General features: G+C 46.7%; 1 protein-coding gene across 1 annotated transcript in view; it reads left to right on the top strand.

The window, feature by feature from the left end:
* Prep (prolyl endopeptidase) overlaps positions 1–14,358 on the top strand; it is a 109,450-nt gene that overhangs the window by 72,035 nt on the left and 23,057 nt on the right. Inside the window, exon 10 of the mRNA XM_059272440.1 lies at positions 1,649–1,752. Coding sequence (XP_059128423.1) covers positions 1,649–1,752 — 104 coding nt within the window. The remainder of the gene's footprint in view (positions 1–1,648; positions 1,753–14,358) is intronic.

Raw genomic sequence — 14,358 nt, 5'->3', positions numbered from 1 at the left:
TAGGTACCCTGTACTGATTTAAACGGCGTCACTCACTGTCATACAGTTACATACATACGTACAGAATATTGTTTCTCAGCTGCTAGAGAAATACCTACACAGAGGGGTTGAGAGGAAAGACAGCTGCCATTTTAATCCATGAGCAGTTGGTTTCACTGTGTCCCGTGGGATCCCAGCAAGCACTGGGGTCCCAGGACCAATATTTCTCACACTTGACAGTTATGTTTAAAGTACAGGAGGTACCGTTTCCATACCAGCCTCTCTGGCTCACTCTCTCAACCACAGCACTGTGTTGTCTAATTGTTTCTTCGATGTAATTCTTAAATATTAAGAGGGTAGTATTAAATTCAGGAAGTAGAATTTTCATTAGTGGTTTAATATGCTGGAATTCTTGGTATATATTAGTTATTTTATATCGTGCACAATTACTGGGACAGGGTTGGAAATTTGATTCTGAAATGACATGTGATGGATCACCTTTGGTTCCTGGTTGCTGCCTACGTCTGTGTCCTTGGCTGGGTGTGTGTCAGGTGGCACAGCCCCAGAGGGACTGGTCAAGAGACCCCTGAGTGGCTGTAGACCTTGAGTAGATCATGGGGGTGACTGCAGATGAGTTTATCATTTTAGGGGGCCTGAGGGGATGGCATTCCCTCTGACCTGACTTGGTTGAAAAGCTGTTGAGGTCAGTTCGGTATTCTACCTTTTCTTAGATCCCCAAAGTGCGCCAGCCTTCTGCAGTGAGTGCTCAGGTTGCTGTTGGTGTTGGTTACTTTCTGGTTACTGTGACACAATGCTGGACGGAAAACTCACAGTTTAGTGTGTGTGATCCATCATGGTGGATGTGGTGGTTTGAATGAGAACGGCCCCCATAGGCTCCTTTATTTGAATACTTGGTCCCCAGTTGGTGGAACTATTTGGGAAGGATCAGGAGGTGTGGCCTTGTGGGAGGAGGTGGGTCCCTGGGGTGGGCTTTGAGGCCTCACACTGGTGGGATTCCCAGTCTCTCTCTGCCTCATGGTTGTAGATCAAGATGTGAGCTCTGGAGTGTTCCATCACTCTGCCATCATGAGCGCTAACCCTCTGAAGCTTTGAGCCAGATTAAACCTGTTTGTAAGTCGCCTTGGTCGTGGTGTTTTATTCCAGCAATCTAAAAGTAACTGAGACAGTGGGGAAGTCCTGAGAGTTGGCTCCTCGCTCACACGAGGGCAGATCAGGTAGCAGAGAGAACTGAACAGTGGTGCTCAGCTGCCTTCCTCCTCCCCCCCTATATTCAGTCCAGGACCCCAGTCCAAGGGATGGCACCACCCACAGTTGTGGGGAGTCTTCCTTCCCCAGTGAAACCTCTGGAAATGCTCTCCAGGAACTCCCAGGGCGTGGCTCCTAGGTGACTGCAAATGCAATCCCGTTAACAGTGAACAGTGAGGTCACAGTGTTGGAGAGGGGAGGCAGTAGGCGGTGGTGCAGATGAGGAGACCCCCGCTCCTCCAGGGTACCGCTCATGTCAGACTCTCCTCGTCTGCTTGGCACACCTACTAGGGTGCTGATGGGCTAGGGCCCTGCCTGGTAGCCTCGGGTAGTACCTAGCATCCTTGTGGCCCTTGCGTTCCATGAGACTTGGAGGCTAACCTGAGACTTCCTCTCCTTCTAGGTGTCATTTACCACTGTGATCTTACCAAAGAGGAACTGGAACCCATAGTTTTCCGAGAGGTGACGGTGAAGGGAATCGATGCTTCCGATTACCAGACAATCCAGGTATGGAGAAATTGATGTCTTTAGCAGGACAGTTGGGGAATGTGACTCTCGGGCTGCTGCTCACATTCCACCTTGTCAGAAGGCCTGGAGCTAACCTATGGTAATACATAAGACAAATATCTTTGGAGTTCCTCCTGTTTCCAGGCATTGAACCAGGTGCTTAGGGCTCTGCAGGAGGCCCTGGAGTTACTGCCCTCATAGCCTTTGGGTTCTGCTCCCGTGACTGTTCTTGACAGGAAACGAGCACCGTTTGTCTGTGTCTGTCTGCCTACTTGAAGTAGAGATTGCCAAGCTCAGGTTGTCAAGAGATTTGCTCCGTGTAAAGTATCTCCCTCTTTATTCTGAAGTCTGTATGTTTCTGCTCAGTAGAGCAGACACTTGCAGCACCCCTGAATGAATGGATGAGCGAAAAAATTGTTCAGACACCTCACCTCAGTCCCCGGTCGCTGTCTTTCCAGGGCGAGGCTCTCCTTTTGGCTTGTTTATCTCCCTGAGGGTGTTGAGTTTTCCAGAAAAATGAATTGGTGTTTGATTGACGTGATGGAAAACGTCCGTTCCTTTGCAGTGAGAGATTGCCCAGAGTGCTGGGTGTTTCAGGAGGCACTCCCATTCCAGAAACAACAAGACTGATGCACATAAAAACTCACAGAGACTGAGGCAGCATGCATGAGACCCGCACAGGTCCCAGACACACAGTCCCACCCCAACGAAGAAAGCTGTCTGTAGTTGGCGCATGCTGGCACAGGAAAAAACCAGTTTTTGCCAGTGGAATCTCACTGGGTATATTAGCCACACTTCCAGGTAGCCCCCATGCCCAAGAGTAGTTGGCCAGCTGCAAACAAACTCAGTGGTGTCTTGTGTAGGCATTTTGCCTCATTTTGTTTTGTTTGGGATTTTTGTTTGTTTGTATGTCATATTGGTCTTTTGTTTGTTTGTTTTGATTTCTTTGTGTGTGTGTGTGTTTGTGGAGTTTTGTTTTTGTTTATTAGTGTGTTTTTTGTTTTGCTTTTGTTTTAAAGAAAGAGAAAAAGCATAAAATTGGGTGGGTAGGGAGGTGGGGAGGAACGGGTGCAGGGAGGGACAATCAAAATTACATTGTGCAAAAAAATTCAATAAACATTTCAAAGAAGCTTAAAATAAAAGGCACTCACTCCCACTTGGAGGGCTGAATCACCCAGGCTACAGATCAGGAACCAGAGCATTGACAAGACGGCAGTAGATCTTGGACTCAAGGATCTTGAAAGCTCCCAAGGGCGTTCCCATGACATCTGACATCAGTCACTGTGATGGGTGAATTGCCTCAGTTGTCTAGAACTAGCCTCGTTGATGGCTAGATAGAGACTGTAAGTAAAACTTCATTTACCAGAACAGGTGGAAGCTGGGTTTGGTACAGGACTGTGGTTCACCAACTTGTCCTATATGAACTGTTAGCAAGCTGGCCTTCTGTGTGATTGGAGAGCAGCAATACCCATGTGCTTATGCACTGTCTGACTGCTGGGTATTTTAACTGAATGGCTGCACCACAGATTGCATGACCCATTTTACATGTCCTAATTTATTTAGTATGGTAGGACCCTTAAGAGAGTTTGCTGGATTGTGATCTGTGTGAATAGTGTTTAAAGTCAGAGACACTTTCAGACAGGCCTCACTTTGCCTTACACATATTGAGCAGCATGAGGTAAGTCACATAGCCTTCCTGCCACTGTGTTTCCATTGTAAGTAGTTTTCAGTATCCCTTCGGGGTTATTAGAAGGTTGTGGGAGCCTTTTTTCAGGTTACTCGTGGCTTTACCCAGCAGGTCCGCATAGGACCACGGGCCTGATTGTCTGAGATGGTCTGCACTTGGCTGTGCTGGGGGGGAGGTCTTTTGCGCCACCCCTTGGCGTCTGTATAAATACCCTGGAGCAGAGACAGTCGGGGCCTGTTGGAAAAGGTTCCAGGCCCTCTCGAGGCTATCCTTTATTTTCTGTTTATCTCTACAATCTAAATTCTTCTATCTAATATTTCCTGCTTCTCGCACTCAAGGAAACTCTGGGAAGCTGTGGGGTTGGTGGGTAAACGCCCCACAGAAGGTAATATGTATTATGAAGTAACATAGATTGAGCACAATCTATTTAGTTCAGTAGAAATAATTAGTGTTCGTGTAATTTTCTACGTCAGTGTTTGACCCCCAGCTTCATTGGACACTTGGGCATCTAGGAGGGCTTCTGTGTGGGTCGCTGCCCCACATGCTGGTAACGTGGCTCCTCAGAAATATCCATGTCAGCTGTTGCATTTGACTCCCATAAGGCCTTCTTCTGGTCCTTGCCTGGGCGTCCCCAGGGAGGATGGTATATGTGCTCTTTTCAGTTCCAGACGGGAGGATAATGCTGTGGTGCTCAGCAAGTGCTTGTGTGGAATATAAACCCCTTAGCCGTGATCACAGCAGCTGAATTTCCAGGAGACCGTGCTCTTGGTTGCACAGGGCCTGTGTCATGGCACAGTGTCTGTCCCTGACACTCCATGACGCAAAGCTGGACCTTCTCACATAGTTAGAGCTGCTTCTCTGGGGGAAGAAGATTTGTGGTGAATATAAAACATTTCTCTTTCCCTTTTGGGCTCTGCTATGCTGGACAAGTGCTCACAGCCCTGAGCCATGCCTAGCCCCTGTGGTGAATGTTTAGGGAGCCGGGCGGGGCTTGCAGAGGGGAACGTGCTGCTGCTGCCCCTTGTGGTCTGTGCCTGTCACAGCATCACACAGATCATGTCACCACTCTGGGAGCTCTGTTGTTTCAGGCCTGTTTGCAGGGGTCTGGGTTTATGTTTCTGCAGCAAGAGAGTGGATGGACACAGGTGTGCTCACAGTTTGATGGCGCCCTTGGCAGTCACTTCCTGCCGTCAATCACAGGCTCTAGGGAGGGATTTGCACACGAATGAAAAGCATCCTCACAGTGTGGAATAAAACGATAAGTAAAGGCAGCAGTTTGGAAAAACTCATTTTATTTTCAGTTATTCTGGGTATTGGCCCTTTCAGTCCCACGTGACTTGTGTTTATAGCTGTTCCATGTGTGATGTGAACAGACCTCTCGGGCTGCTCTCTTCTGCCGTCTGTAAGGTGTGTGACTACAGAAGCTTGGAGTAGCCTGCAGGCCTGGCAGCCGCTAACAGTGTCCACGACCTCCTACATCCTAGAGCTGCCTTCTTCCTAGAGGCGCAGCAGGCCAAAGGGCCAAACCCGGGGGCGGGGGCAAGGAAGCACATGGCTGAAGCCCCCTGGGGGGTGTCTGTTGGGCAGTCTGTATTTCAGAAGACAAGGTGAACAGCCTGATGCTGAGTTTCATCAGCAGACAGAGCAAAGCCATTGTCTACAGTTTTCCTCCATCCTGGTGGCCGTTCTGGGAAAAGCAAGTGCATCAGAAACACCTTTTCTACTAATTGTCTAAGTTACTGTTCAAAGCAACCCAAGAAACAAGTCTCAAGAAATTTGTCATCTCTCTCCTCATCTGAGTTTTAGGTGGGTTGATTAAATCCCTCCTTGATTAGCATTTCCTCTGCTTCTTACTGTGAGACAATCATATTCTGTTGATTAGAACATGTCTGCCCAAGTCTTTTCAAAAGAAGCTAAGATCATTAGCAGCACCATCTTAGGAAACAGATTTGTGAACTTGCCTGAAAAAGCTATCTACACGTATCACCAGCAATCTGTTTCTTTTTAACAAAGTGAAAGAATAGGAAAGTTTAGTCCATCAATGGATACTATACCTATAACACGGCCAGGGACTTTGTGAATGCAGCCATTCCATATGTGGGAACTGTTCCTAGGAAATGTAGTCAGGTCTGAGAGTTGAACACAAAGATCTGAAGAGAGCTGAGGATGCTAATGCCGTGGTCCAGGGAAAGATGCTGTTGTATGTGGAGATGTTCCTGGCTGGGGCGAAGAGCAGTCAGGAGACGGGGAGGGGTGTGGGGTGTGAGTATTTTTATAATCACTGACCGTTTACCGCCCCCATCCTCCAGAGCATGCGTCTGCTCTTTCATTGCTGTGAGATTCCATAATTTCACAGTCAATTCAAGAAGCTAAGCCTCTAGTCCCCACTATTCTGCGGTGCCTCTGGCCCATGTCATCGGTAGATGGAATTGTGTGCTGTGGCTGAGCAGGGCATAACAAAGAAATGGAGCGTAGCCAGAATACACTTTCTGGCTTCTCACAGTCTCATTGTGGTTCAGCCAGCTGAGAGATTGGTTTTTTTTCCCCTCAGACTAAAATGAAAGGAAAAAAAAAATCATAGACCTGAAAATGGACCAGTAGCTGAATATACTCCAACAACTCTGTTCTCTACAGTTTCACATTTTATAAAAGACAAGATAAATCAGAAGAACCCAAGTATCCGTGTTTCGTAAGCAGGTGCAGACTTGCTTGGGATGGGACAGTCGTAAGGGTTGTAAGCATCTGGCCATGGTGTACTGCCTGTATACTCCTCCTTTACACTTAGTGGGACACTTCCTCAGGATGGCCTCCTGTACTGCTCCAAGCTCACAGCGTATGTAGCATCAAGAGCACCGGCCCAGCCATGTCCTTGTGAGCTGACTATGGCTCTGTGGACAATATTGTTCTGTAGCACTGGGTTCGTGGAATTGGGCCTTGGTTAGAAATGGAAGGGCGGTGGCACGATGGCACAGCCAGTCAAGGTGCATGCTGCCAAGCCTGGTAGCCTGAGTTTGCCCTCTGAGACCCACGCGGTGGAAGGAGAGAGCCAATTCCCACAAGTTGTGTTCTGACCCCAGTGTGTGTTCCTCGGCACGTCAACACACACACACTCACACACACACACACACACACACACACACACACACAGTGAGAGAGAGATTTAACATTTTTGAAGGTTGCTTGAGGCGGGTGAAGGCATTGTTTGGGGGAGCTCTGAGGTCTCACTGGTTCTGGACTCGCTGTGAAATACTCTTCACCTGAAATGCCATCCGTTCTCGGTTTGTTGCCTCAGTGTCTGCGTTGTCCATCTTGTACGGTGACATAATCCCGTGTAAACAGATTTGTGGAGTGCGTCAGCATTCCGGAGCAAGGTGTGATGCTCCTGTGCAGAGTGCACGTCTGTCCTTTTCTCTGAAGATCGGCCATGGTACAATGGCTTCACTGAGGAGGATGGCAAGGGTCTGTTTCCTTACTGTAGAGAAGCACGCTCTGTGCCCTGGCTCTGTGGTTGGTGCCGTCTGCGGTGTTGTGCACACTTTCTCCTCCATGTCTAAAACACAGCATCACTTTGTGTCAGCCTGGGAACAGCCATGATGTGTAAATACCAAGGTAGCCTTGAGAATTTAGCTAGCCCTCTTGGGTAACCGTATAAAATCTGGATCATGAAAGGCCATAAAATGGAATACTCCTCAGCTCTAAGGGAAAATGAAGTTAAAACATTTGCAGGAGAATAGATGGACTTAGAATGTGCAATATTAAGAAAGGTCACATAATCTCAGAAAAGAAAAAGAAAGCACATGTTCTTTTATATGCGGAATCTGGCCCATAATAAGTCTGTATATGTAAACAAATTACACGTGGGTACAGTATAACATGAAGGAAAGAGAACACAAAGGCTAAACATAGGGGACGGGGAAGGGCTGAGTGCAGTGATTGTTCTTCTAGTTCTGATTCCAACATGCATTTTTGTTTGGTTGGTTTTGGTGGTGGATTAGTACATAAAATACATCCAGTACTAAAAGTGTAAAATGTAATGTTAATCCACAGCCTTTGTTCTAGATGCCTATTCTAACTGTATAGAAGTTCACTGAGTTATGTGGACTTTAGAGCTGGTTAGTTTTGGTATGCGGTGCTTTTATTTATGATAAAGTTTATGACATTAAAAGATGAAAATAAAAAATAAAATCTGCATCATGAAATGTTCTGGTCTGTGTTTCCTCTGGGTTTCTCTGAACTTGGTTCTAGGGAAATAGTCCTGTTTTAGATTATGAGTGTGATCTGAATTGACATTGGTCGAGGAAATCAGCAACTTGTGCCTGATGCCTTAGAATAAGGGAGGGCACCAGGTACAGAAACCAACTGGTTCTCCCGGAAGATAGGAATTTTGCTTTACTGAGTTGTTAATAATGAGTCAAACAGCTACTGATTTAATATCGATGGCTTAGACCCTGTTTATTGCTCAGTAGTACATATTTCACATTAGATGCTGCAACTGTTGTGAATCACACTGAACACAACCTTAGTACCGGAAGTGACAGTTGTTCTTGCTGTAGATTTCTTCACCCTTACTTAACGTGTATAAATTTTTTAGTATTTCAGATACCTGCATATATTACTGAATTTTCTGTTATTTGTGATAAGGCCACTTACACAGGTTTAATATTTCCCTAAGAGTTATGGATCTTGAGAGATGTAAAGGCTTCTGCTGGTGAATTCTGCTGATGCTGAGGCAGGTACACTTCAGGCTCCACCTTGCTGTCTTAGAAAACAGAGGCATGGTGTCTTTATTCTGGAACATAGTAGAAAACATCAGGGGCATAGTGTACCTGTCACTAATACTTGTTCCTAGCCATTTTAATAATTATTTTTTTAAAAATGAGATCAGTCTGGATGTGATTTCAGCTCTCAGACAAGAGGATCTTAAGTTCGAGGCCAGCCTTCATCCTTAAACAGCCGAAACAAACAAACCAGACGCGTCTCTGAAAACCAGGGAGAGTAAATCAAAACGTTCATGGCTTGAAGGTCATCGAGTACACAGGGCCTAGCTAGTCAAGGATCCCCCACCTCTTCTGTTGCTTAGCCACACAGAACTCCCATTCCCAGCATGACTCATGGTCTCATGGCTGCTGGGGGTTTGGCCATATTATATCCATTCTTCAGCCCACACCAGCTCTGGCTGTGTACTAGAAAGTGGCATATGTCACAGCTGCTGGCATGTTATGGGTAACGAGTAAGGCCTAGTTGCAAGGAGGTTTGAAATGTAGTGTAAATCCTAGGGGGAGGTATGTGCCCAGCAAAAACGTAGAGCTTATTATCAAAGCATATTGAGTGGGTTTGGGGGACAACTAGCAGCTTTCCACACAGGACAGAATAGAAGCCAACTAGGTATTTGGAATGTGCCCTGAAACCAGAGGATGCCACACCCCCTGGTGGCCAGGTACCTAAATCTCACTCTTAGAGTTGGGAAACAGTGAAAACTTAGACTTTTGGAATTGTGTTGATCTCTTCTTGGACCCATTCGTCGTTCAGTAATTATTGTTTATTTAGCACTGAGTCTGTGCTTACTAGAACTTGATTTTCTGTTGTTCTAAACTTTGCTGTGTTGTGGTCAGATAGGATGCACAGTTATTTCACTTTTTCTGAATGTAAGATTGTTTTGTGTCCCGGGATGTGACCTGCTTCAGAGAAGCTTCGGCTTGCTGCTGTGTAGAGCGTGTATCCCTTGGTGTTTGGGTGGAATTTTCCGTAGATATCTACGAGATCCGTTGATGTGTGGTGATGATTCAACAGTGATGTTTCTCTGGTTTTGTCCGGATGACCTGCCTATTGGGAAAAGTGGGGTACTGGAATCACTTACTGCTGCTGAACTGGGGTTGGTCTGTGTCTTTAATTCTGGTAGCATGCTTTTTTCATGTAGGTAGGAACCAGCGTTTGGTGCAGATGTGTTTAGGACTGCAGTGTCTTCTTGGTTAACTGTTCCCTTGATCAGAGTGAGTTGTCCTTTCTCTTTTCTGATTAGTTTTGGTTCACAGTCTAGTTTGTTACAGTAGCAGTGCCTGCTTTCTTCCTGGTTCCATTTGGAATGCTTTCTCCACCCCTTCGCCTTCTTGTTTTAACATTAGTGATCATACACTACAAAGACAAAAGCACCGTGTGTGTGTGTGTGTGTGTGTGTGTGTGTGTGTGTGTGTGTTGTATGTATATGTTCATGTTTGTGTGGATATGTGCATGTATGTGCATGCTGAGGCCAGAATTCGACATTGTGCATCTTTGTTCATCACTTTACACTTTGGCCTTGAACCTAGAGCTCATTGGTTTAGCTAGACGAGCCGGCCAGTGTGTCTCATGGATCCACTTCTCTGCTGCCCCAACCCCTTCCCAGTGCTGGAGTTACAGACACACTACCGGGTCTGGCTTTTAGGAGGATGTTGGGAGTGGAAACTGAGGTCCTCATGCATGTATAGGAGGCACTTTACCATCTGAGTCGTCTCCCCTGTCCCCACACAAACACTGACCAGGACATGCTTCTCCAATAAAGGGATGAGTTGGTGGCTTAAGGATACAGGAGTATTTGAGGAATAGGAGTATCTGAGTTCTGAAGGGTTGGTTGTCTGGGTCAGTGAGGAAGCAAGGGAAGCCAGTGTCCGCATGACTCTTTGGGCATTTGACTTGGTGCCAGAACCTAAAATAACCAACCAACTGATGTTTTCCGTCTAGCCTGTGAAGGATGTGGACATGGTCCCTCCTTGGGGGCCTACTGTGAGAAACGGAGGCGTGATGCAGGGATGCAGGTGAGCCTGCAGCCTGAGGACGGGCCACTGGCCTCATAGCTCCTTCTTTCCTTTTCCTGCATAGCGTGTGTGCCCCGTCGTGGGGCCTGGCCCTGGGGACAGAGCTGTGGCTTCCTAGGTTTGAGTGTGGTTGATGGTGTCCTTGAAGAGGTCACACATAGGGAGGGTCTCTACAATGGCTGTGCTGGGAGGAGGAGGACCTCGCTGAGGCCTTAGACGGGCGGACGCTGCCTGCTCTTGGAAGGGATTGAGGTAGCTCTCCCGACAGCTGCCGGGAGCTCAGCACCTGACCCTGAACCTGCCTTCCTGTATCAGGGTTCGAGGCCTTCCTCCCACGCCTGTGCTTGTCACGGCCATGTGTGCTTGTCACGGTCACGTGTCTGCCATAGATAGCTGAAGCGAGGACGCTGGGGCTTCAGCCTCTGAAACCAAGGTCATCAGGCATCTTACTTAATGCCTCAGTATTTTGTAATAGGGAAAGACAAACTAAAGCAGATCTTTCTAGTGACCGGTATGTAGAGTTGTGATGGAGCCCTCTCACTCTAGGAGACTGAAGTACAGGCTAGGTGAGCACTTTAACAGAGGTGATGGCTTCCTAAGTTCAGATCCCGGCCAGGGCTTGGGATTTAAACCTGTGGGGATCCTTCTGAGTTAGTTGTTCTCTGAAAGAGTTAAGGGCGTGCCTTTGGTGTTCGTTTTCTTCACCTCTATAATAATTCGGAGGGAAAAAAGACTAATGGGCTTTAGATTTCCTAAATGCTCGCTCTTGCCTCTCAAACTTTCTACACTCAGTGTCTGGTAAATAAGTACTTTGTAAATTCTTGTGGAACTTATTAAATAATAGAAATACTCTCCGTGTAAAGGGGGTAAAACCTCACAAATTTATATTTTGTAAATACATTATTTCTGACAAACTATTTTAAGGGACAGATGTTTTGTGGTATTTTCGTGTTCACCCGTTTGTGTTGATGGAGACTTCAGTGGCTTGCCATTTGCATATTTGTTGCATATGCCACACAGCACACTCACACTTCTGTGTGACTGTATTTACATTTTTAAATCCTGATCACCACACCTGGAAACATGAGCCCATTTAAAATGTATTCAGAATCGAAAGGAAACTGTGCATGCTTTTATCCTTGTCATTTCTCTCGAGGCTTGGATTATGGAAACCAACCGAAGACCTCGACGCCCTGTGCACCAGGTGTGGGTAGCAGCGTTTGCAGCCAGGCAGGGGGCTGGCTTTCCTGCTCCGCCTCACAGACGTGCATCCACTCCAGTGTCCGTCCACACAGCTCTGCCTTCTAATAAGTGACGTTGGGCAGAGAATTAAGGGGCTAGAACAGGATCTGACTGACAGAACCTATGTCTTCTCCTCAGACTGGTCGGGAGGCAGTGGGGGTGCCCTGCCTGCTTTTCTGTTAGTGGTTCCCAGGAGGACACTGTGGTGGCCCCCTCTACACCTGTTTTTGGCTTCCTGCTCTGCTCTGTCTTTGGGGGTAAATGAGTCTAATGTGGGCTCCTTCCTGACCTGCTCTTCGGTTTCTTACCCCCACCCTTCCTCTCTGCTTTGCCTGGATTACATGGATGGGCGTGGATGGATGACAGGGTGGGTATAAATATCCCCAGGGTTGGGGATATTCCATTACCTCCCTGGAGGAAAAGTCAAATGACGTGCGTAACTGACATTGGACTGTGAAGAGAGATGAAAAATTTTCCATTTCCACCATGTAATCCCTTGATTGTGTTATGAATTCCCTGGCCTGTGCTTTGAAGGGTGGACTGGCTCATTCCAGCTCATGCCTGGTGTTGAGCAAATGTATACTACAACACGGGTGTGCTGTCCTGGTTATACACAGGGAAGGCCATGTAAGAGTCCATGCTGGACACTCCGGGTCCTGATCATCGTACATGGGTTTACATTTGGTCTAAGAGACTTGGCTTTTGATATTCATAAACGAAGGAGTATGAGCTGTGTACTCAGTGCCTGCCTTGACTCAGCGCTGCCCGGTGCCGCCTTCCTGCCGGGGTCCAGGTTCGGTTTCAGCCGAGCCACATGACTACCATTCTTGTTCTCGTCTTTGTTCCATTTCCCAAACTCTGTAAAGCTGTCTTATTGTTCCTGCCCTTGGGAGGTCAGTCTTGAGCGAAAGACAGGCAGAGAGCAGCAGCTGTCATTTGGCAGTAGATGGTGGATGTTGCCCACTGTATGCCAGGCTCTGCCCATGGACTCTGCGTACTGCCTCATTTCTTGAGAGGAGCGCTTGAGTTGTGCTGAGAAGCCGTGCTGGCTCCTCTTGGCAGACACTCACAGCCCGGGCTTGGTGCCTTGCCTAGTTCTTTCAGATGCTCGTGTAGAGGTTGATGTAAAACACTGGGGCTTTCCTGAGACCCTAGAGACAGTTTCTTCACTCACCTCAGTTGATATAGCAAAAGAAAGACTCATAAATCATCTACTGCAGTGGTAAGCATGTCCGTGTTAACTCTGAAACACTGAAGATCATCTCTATGAGGGTCTGCTAAGTTACACCACAGATGACACTGAGTCCTCCCCACCTCGGCTCTGTGTGTGTTGGAGTGTATATGTGTGTACTTGCAAGCGTGTTTTTAAACAGGATATGAGCTTTGATCCCAGTTCAAGTAATAGATGATTCTGGAGTTGTACTTTTAAAAGAAAGTCATTTAGGATACAAGTGAAAAGATCATTATATACATGCATGCTGCATATAGACCCTTAACTTTTCTGTGTTTTATATAAGCTGTATCTATCCATTCAGAAGTTTGAATGTATATCTAGCTAATTTAAGTATTTGGGAAAGCCTGAGATAGTGCACATATAATCTGGATGGTGGGTGGCATGGCCTTTGAGAACCTGTGGGTTTGGTTGTGTTGGGGGTGCTGGCTCTGACACTTGCTCAGAAGCCGCAAAGGTAAGAGCAATGGCAGGGTGTTGGGGGCGTTGATGGAGCTGCCTCTGCTCTTCCTTCTGGTCACACCCCTCACTCCAGTCCACAGACACCTGTCTGTGGTTCTCCACCTCCATCAGAGAATCTGTCAGCGTTGACTGGTGGGGATAGGATGGAGGAGAACCATTCGTCCATCCTGCTGGTTGTTTTCCACTAATAATTTACCACATGTCAAGCAGTGTTCTAAACATTGGAAGACAGCGGTGGGCTTGGGAGGTGTGCCTTCGCCCTGATGAGGTAGGAAACAGAGAAAATGAACATCCACGGTGCACATGTGAGCAAGGCTCTGAGTACTGTAAAGAAGGACTGCAACCAAGGATGGCTGAGGGGCCACTCACTCCACTCTGGAGGTCTCTCAAGTGGAAAACAGGGCTAAGAAGGACTCAACCATGTGAAAATGGGGAGACAGACAGCTTAGAATGCTAAAGCAAAGACTTTGGAAATCAAGTAGTTGCCTACAAAGGGAACCTGAGGTAAGACTGGGTCCAGTAAGGGAGCAGGAACTAGATAATGGATGTAGGCATTGTATTCAGATTTCACATTTATTCCAAGTATAGTAGGAGTCACTTTGAAGTCTTATACTTGAGAGTGGCATGGTTCTGATGAAAGGAAGTCCTTTTCCATTTTGTGGAAAACAAATTAATGGTGCTGATGCGGAAACAGACATCTACAGCAGTAGGCTTGCTAATAGAGGAGACTGCCTGGGGGAGAGTGCAGACTGTGGACACTGGAACGGTGAGGGAAGGGGCATAGCAAAGATGACTCTGATTCCACGTCTGAGAAGCTGGTACCGTTTATCAACGTGTAGGCAGTAGGTTGGATAGGATGGCTTTGGAAGGAACATTATTTTCAGTATGTTGTTTTGGAACATTATCAACTGTCATAAAGTGATTATATATATATATATATATATATATATCTATGTAGATAGATATATATATAGATATATTGAGTGCTTTGAATCTTACACTCACAAGAAAGATCTGAATTAGAGTTTAAAATGTGGGGATTTTCGTTGTGTTATTTAAATATAGGGACAAGACACAATCACATGGTAGAGAAGATTGTAAGGCACACCGAAGCCTCAGGACTGAGCCCTAAGGAGGATGGATACCTATGGCAGTTTGAATGAGAATGGGCCCCATAGGCTCATACATATTTG

The sequence above is a fragment of the Peromyscus eremicus genome, chromosome 8b (assembly GCF_949786415.1).
Source record: "Peromyscus eremicus chromosome 8b, PerEre_H2_v1, whole genome shotgun sequence".
NCBI classification, from domain to species: domain Eukaryota; kingdom Metazoa; phylum Chordata; class Mammalia; order Rodentia; family Cricetidae; genus Peromyscus; species Peromyscus eremicus.
Note: the sequence above shows the minus strand (reverse complement) of the source record. Positions and strands in the feature narration are given on the sequence as shown.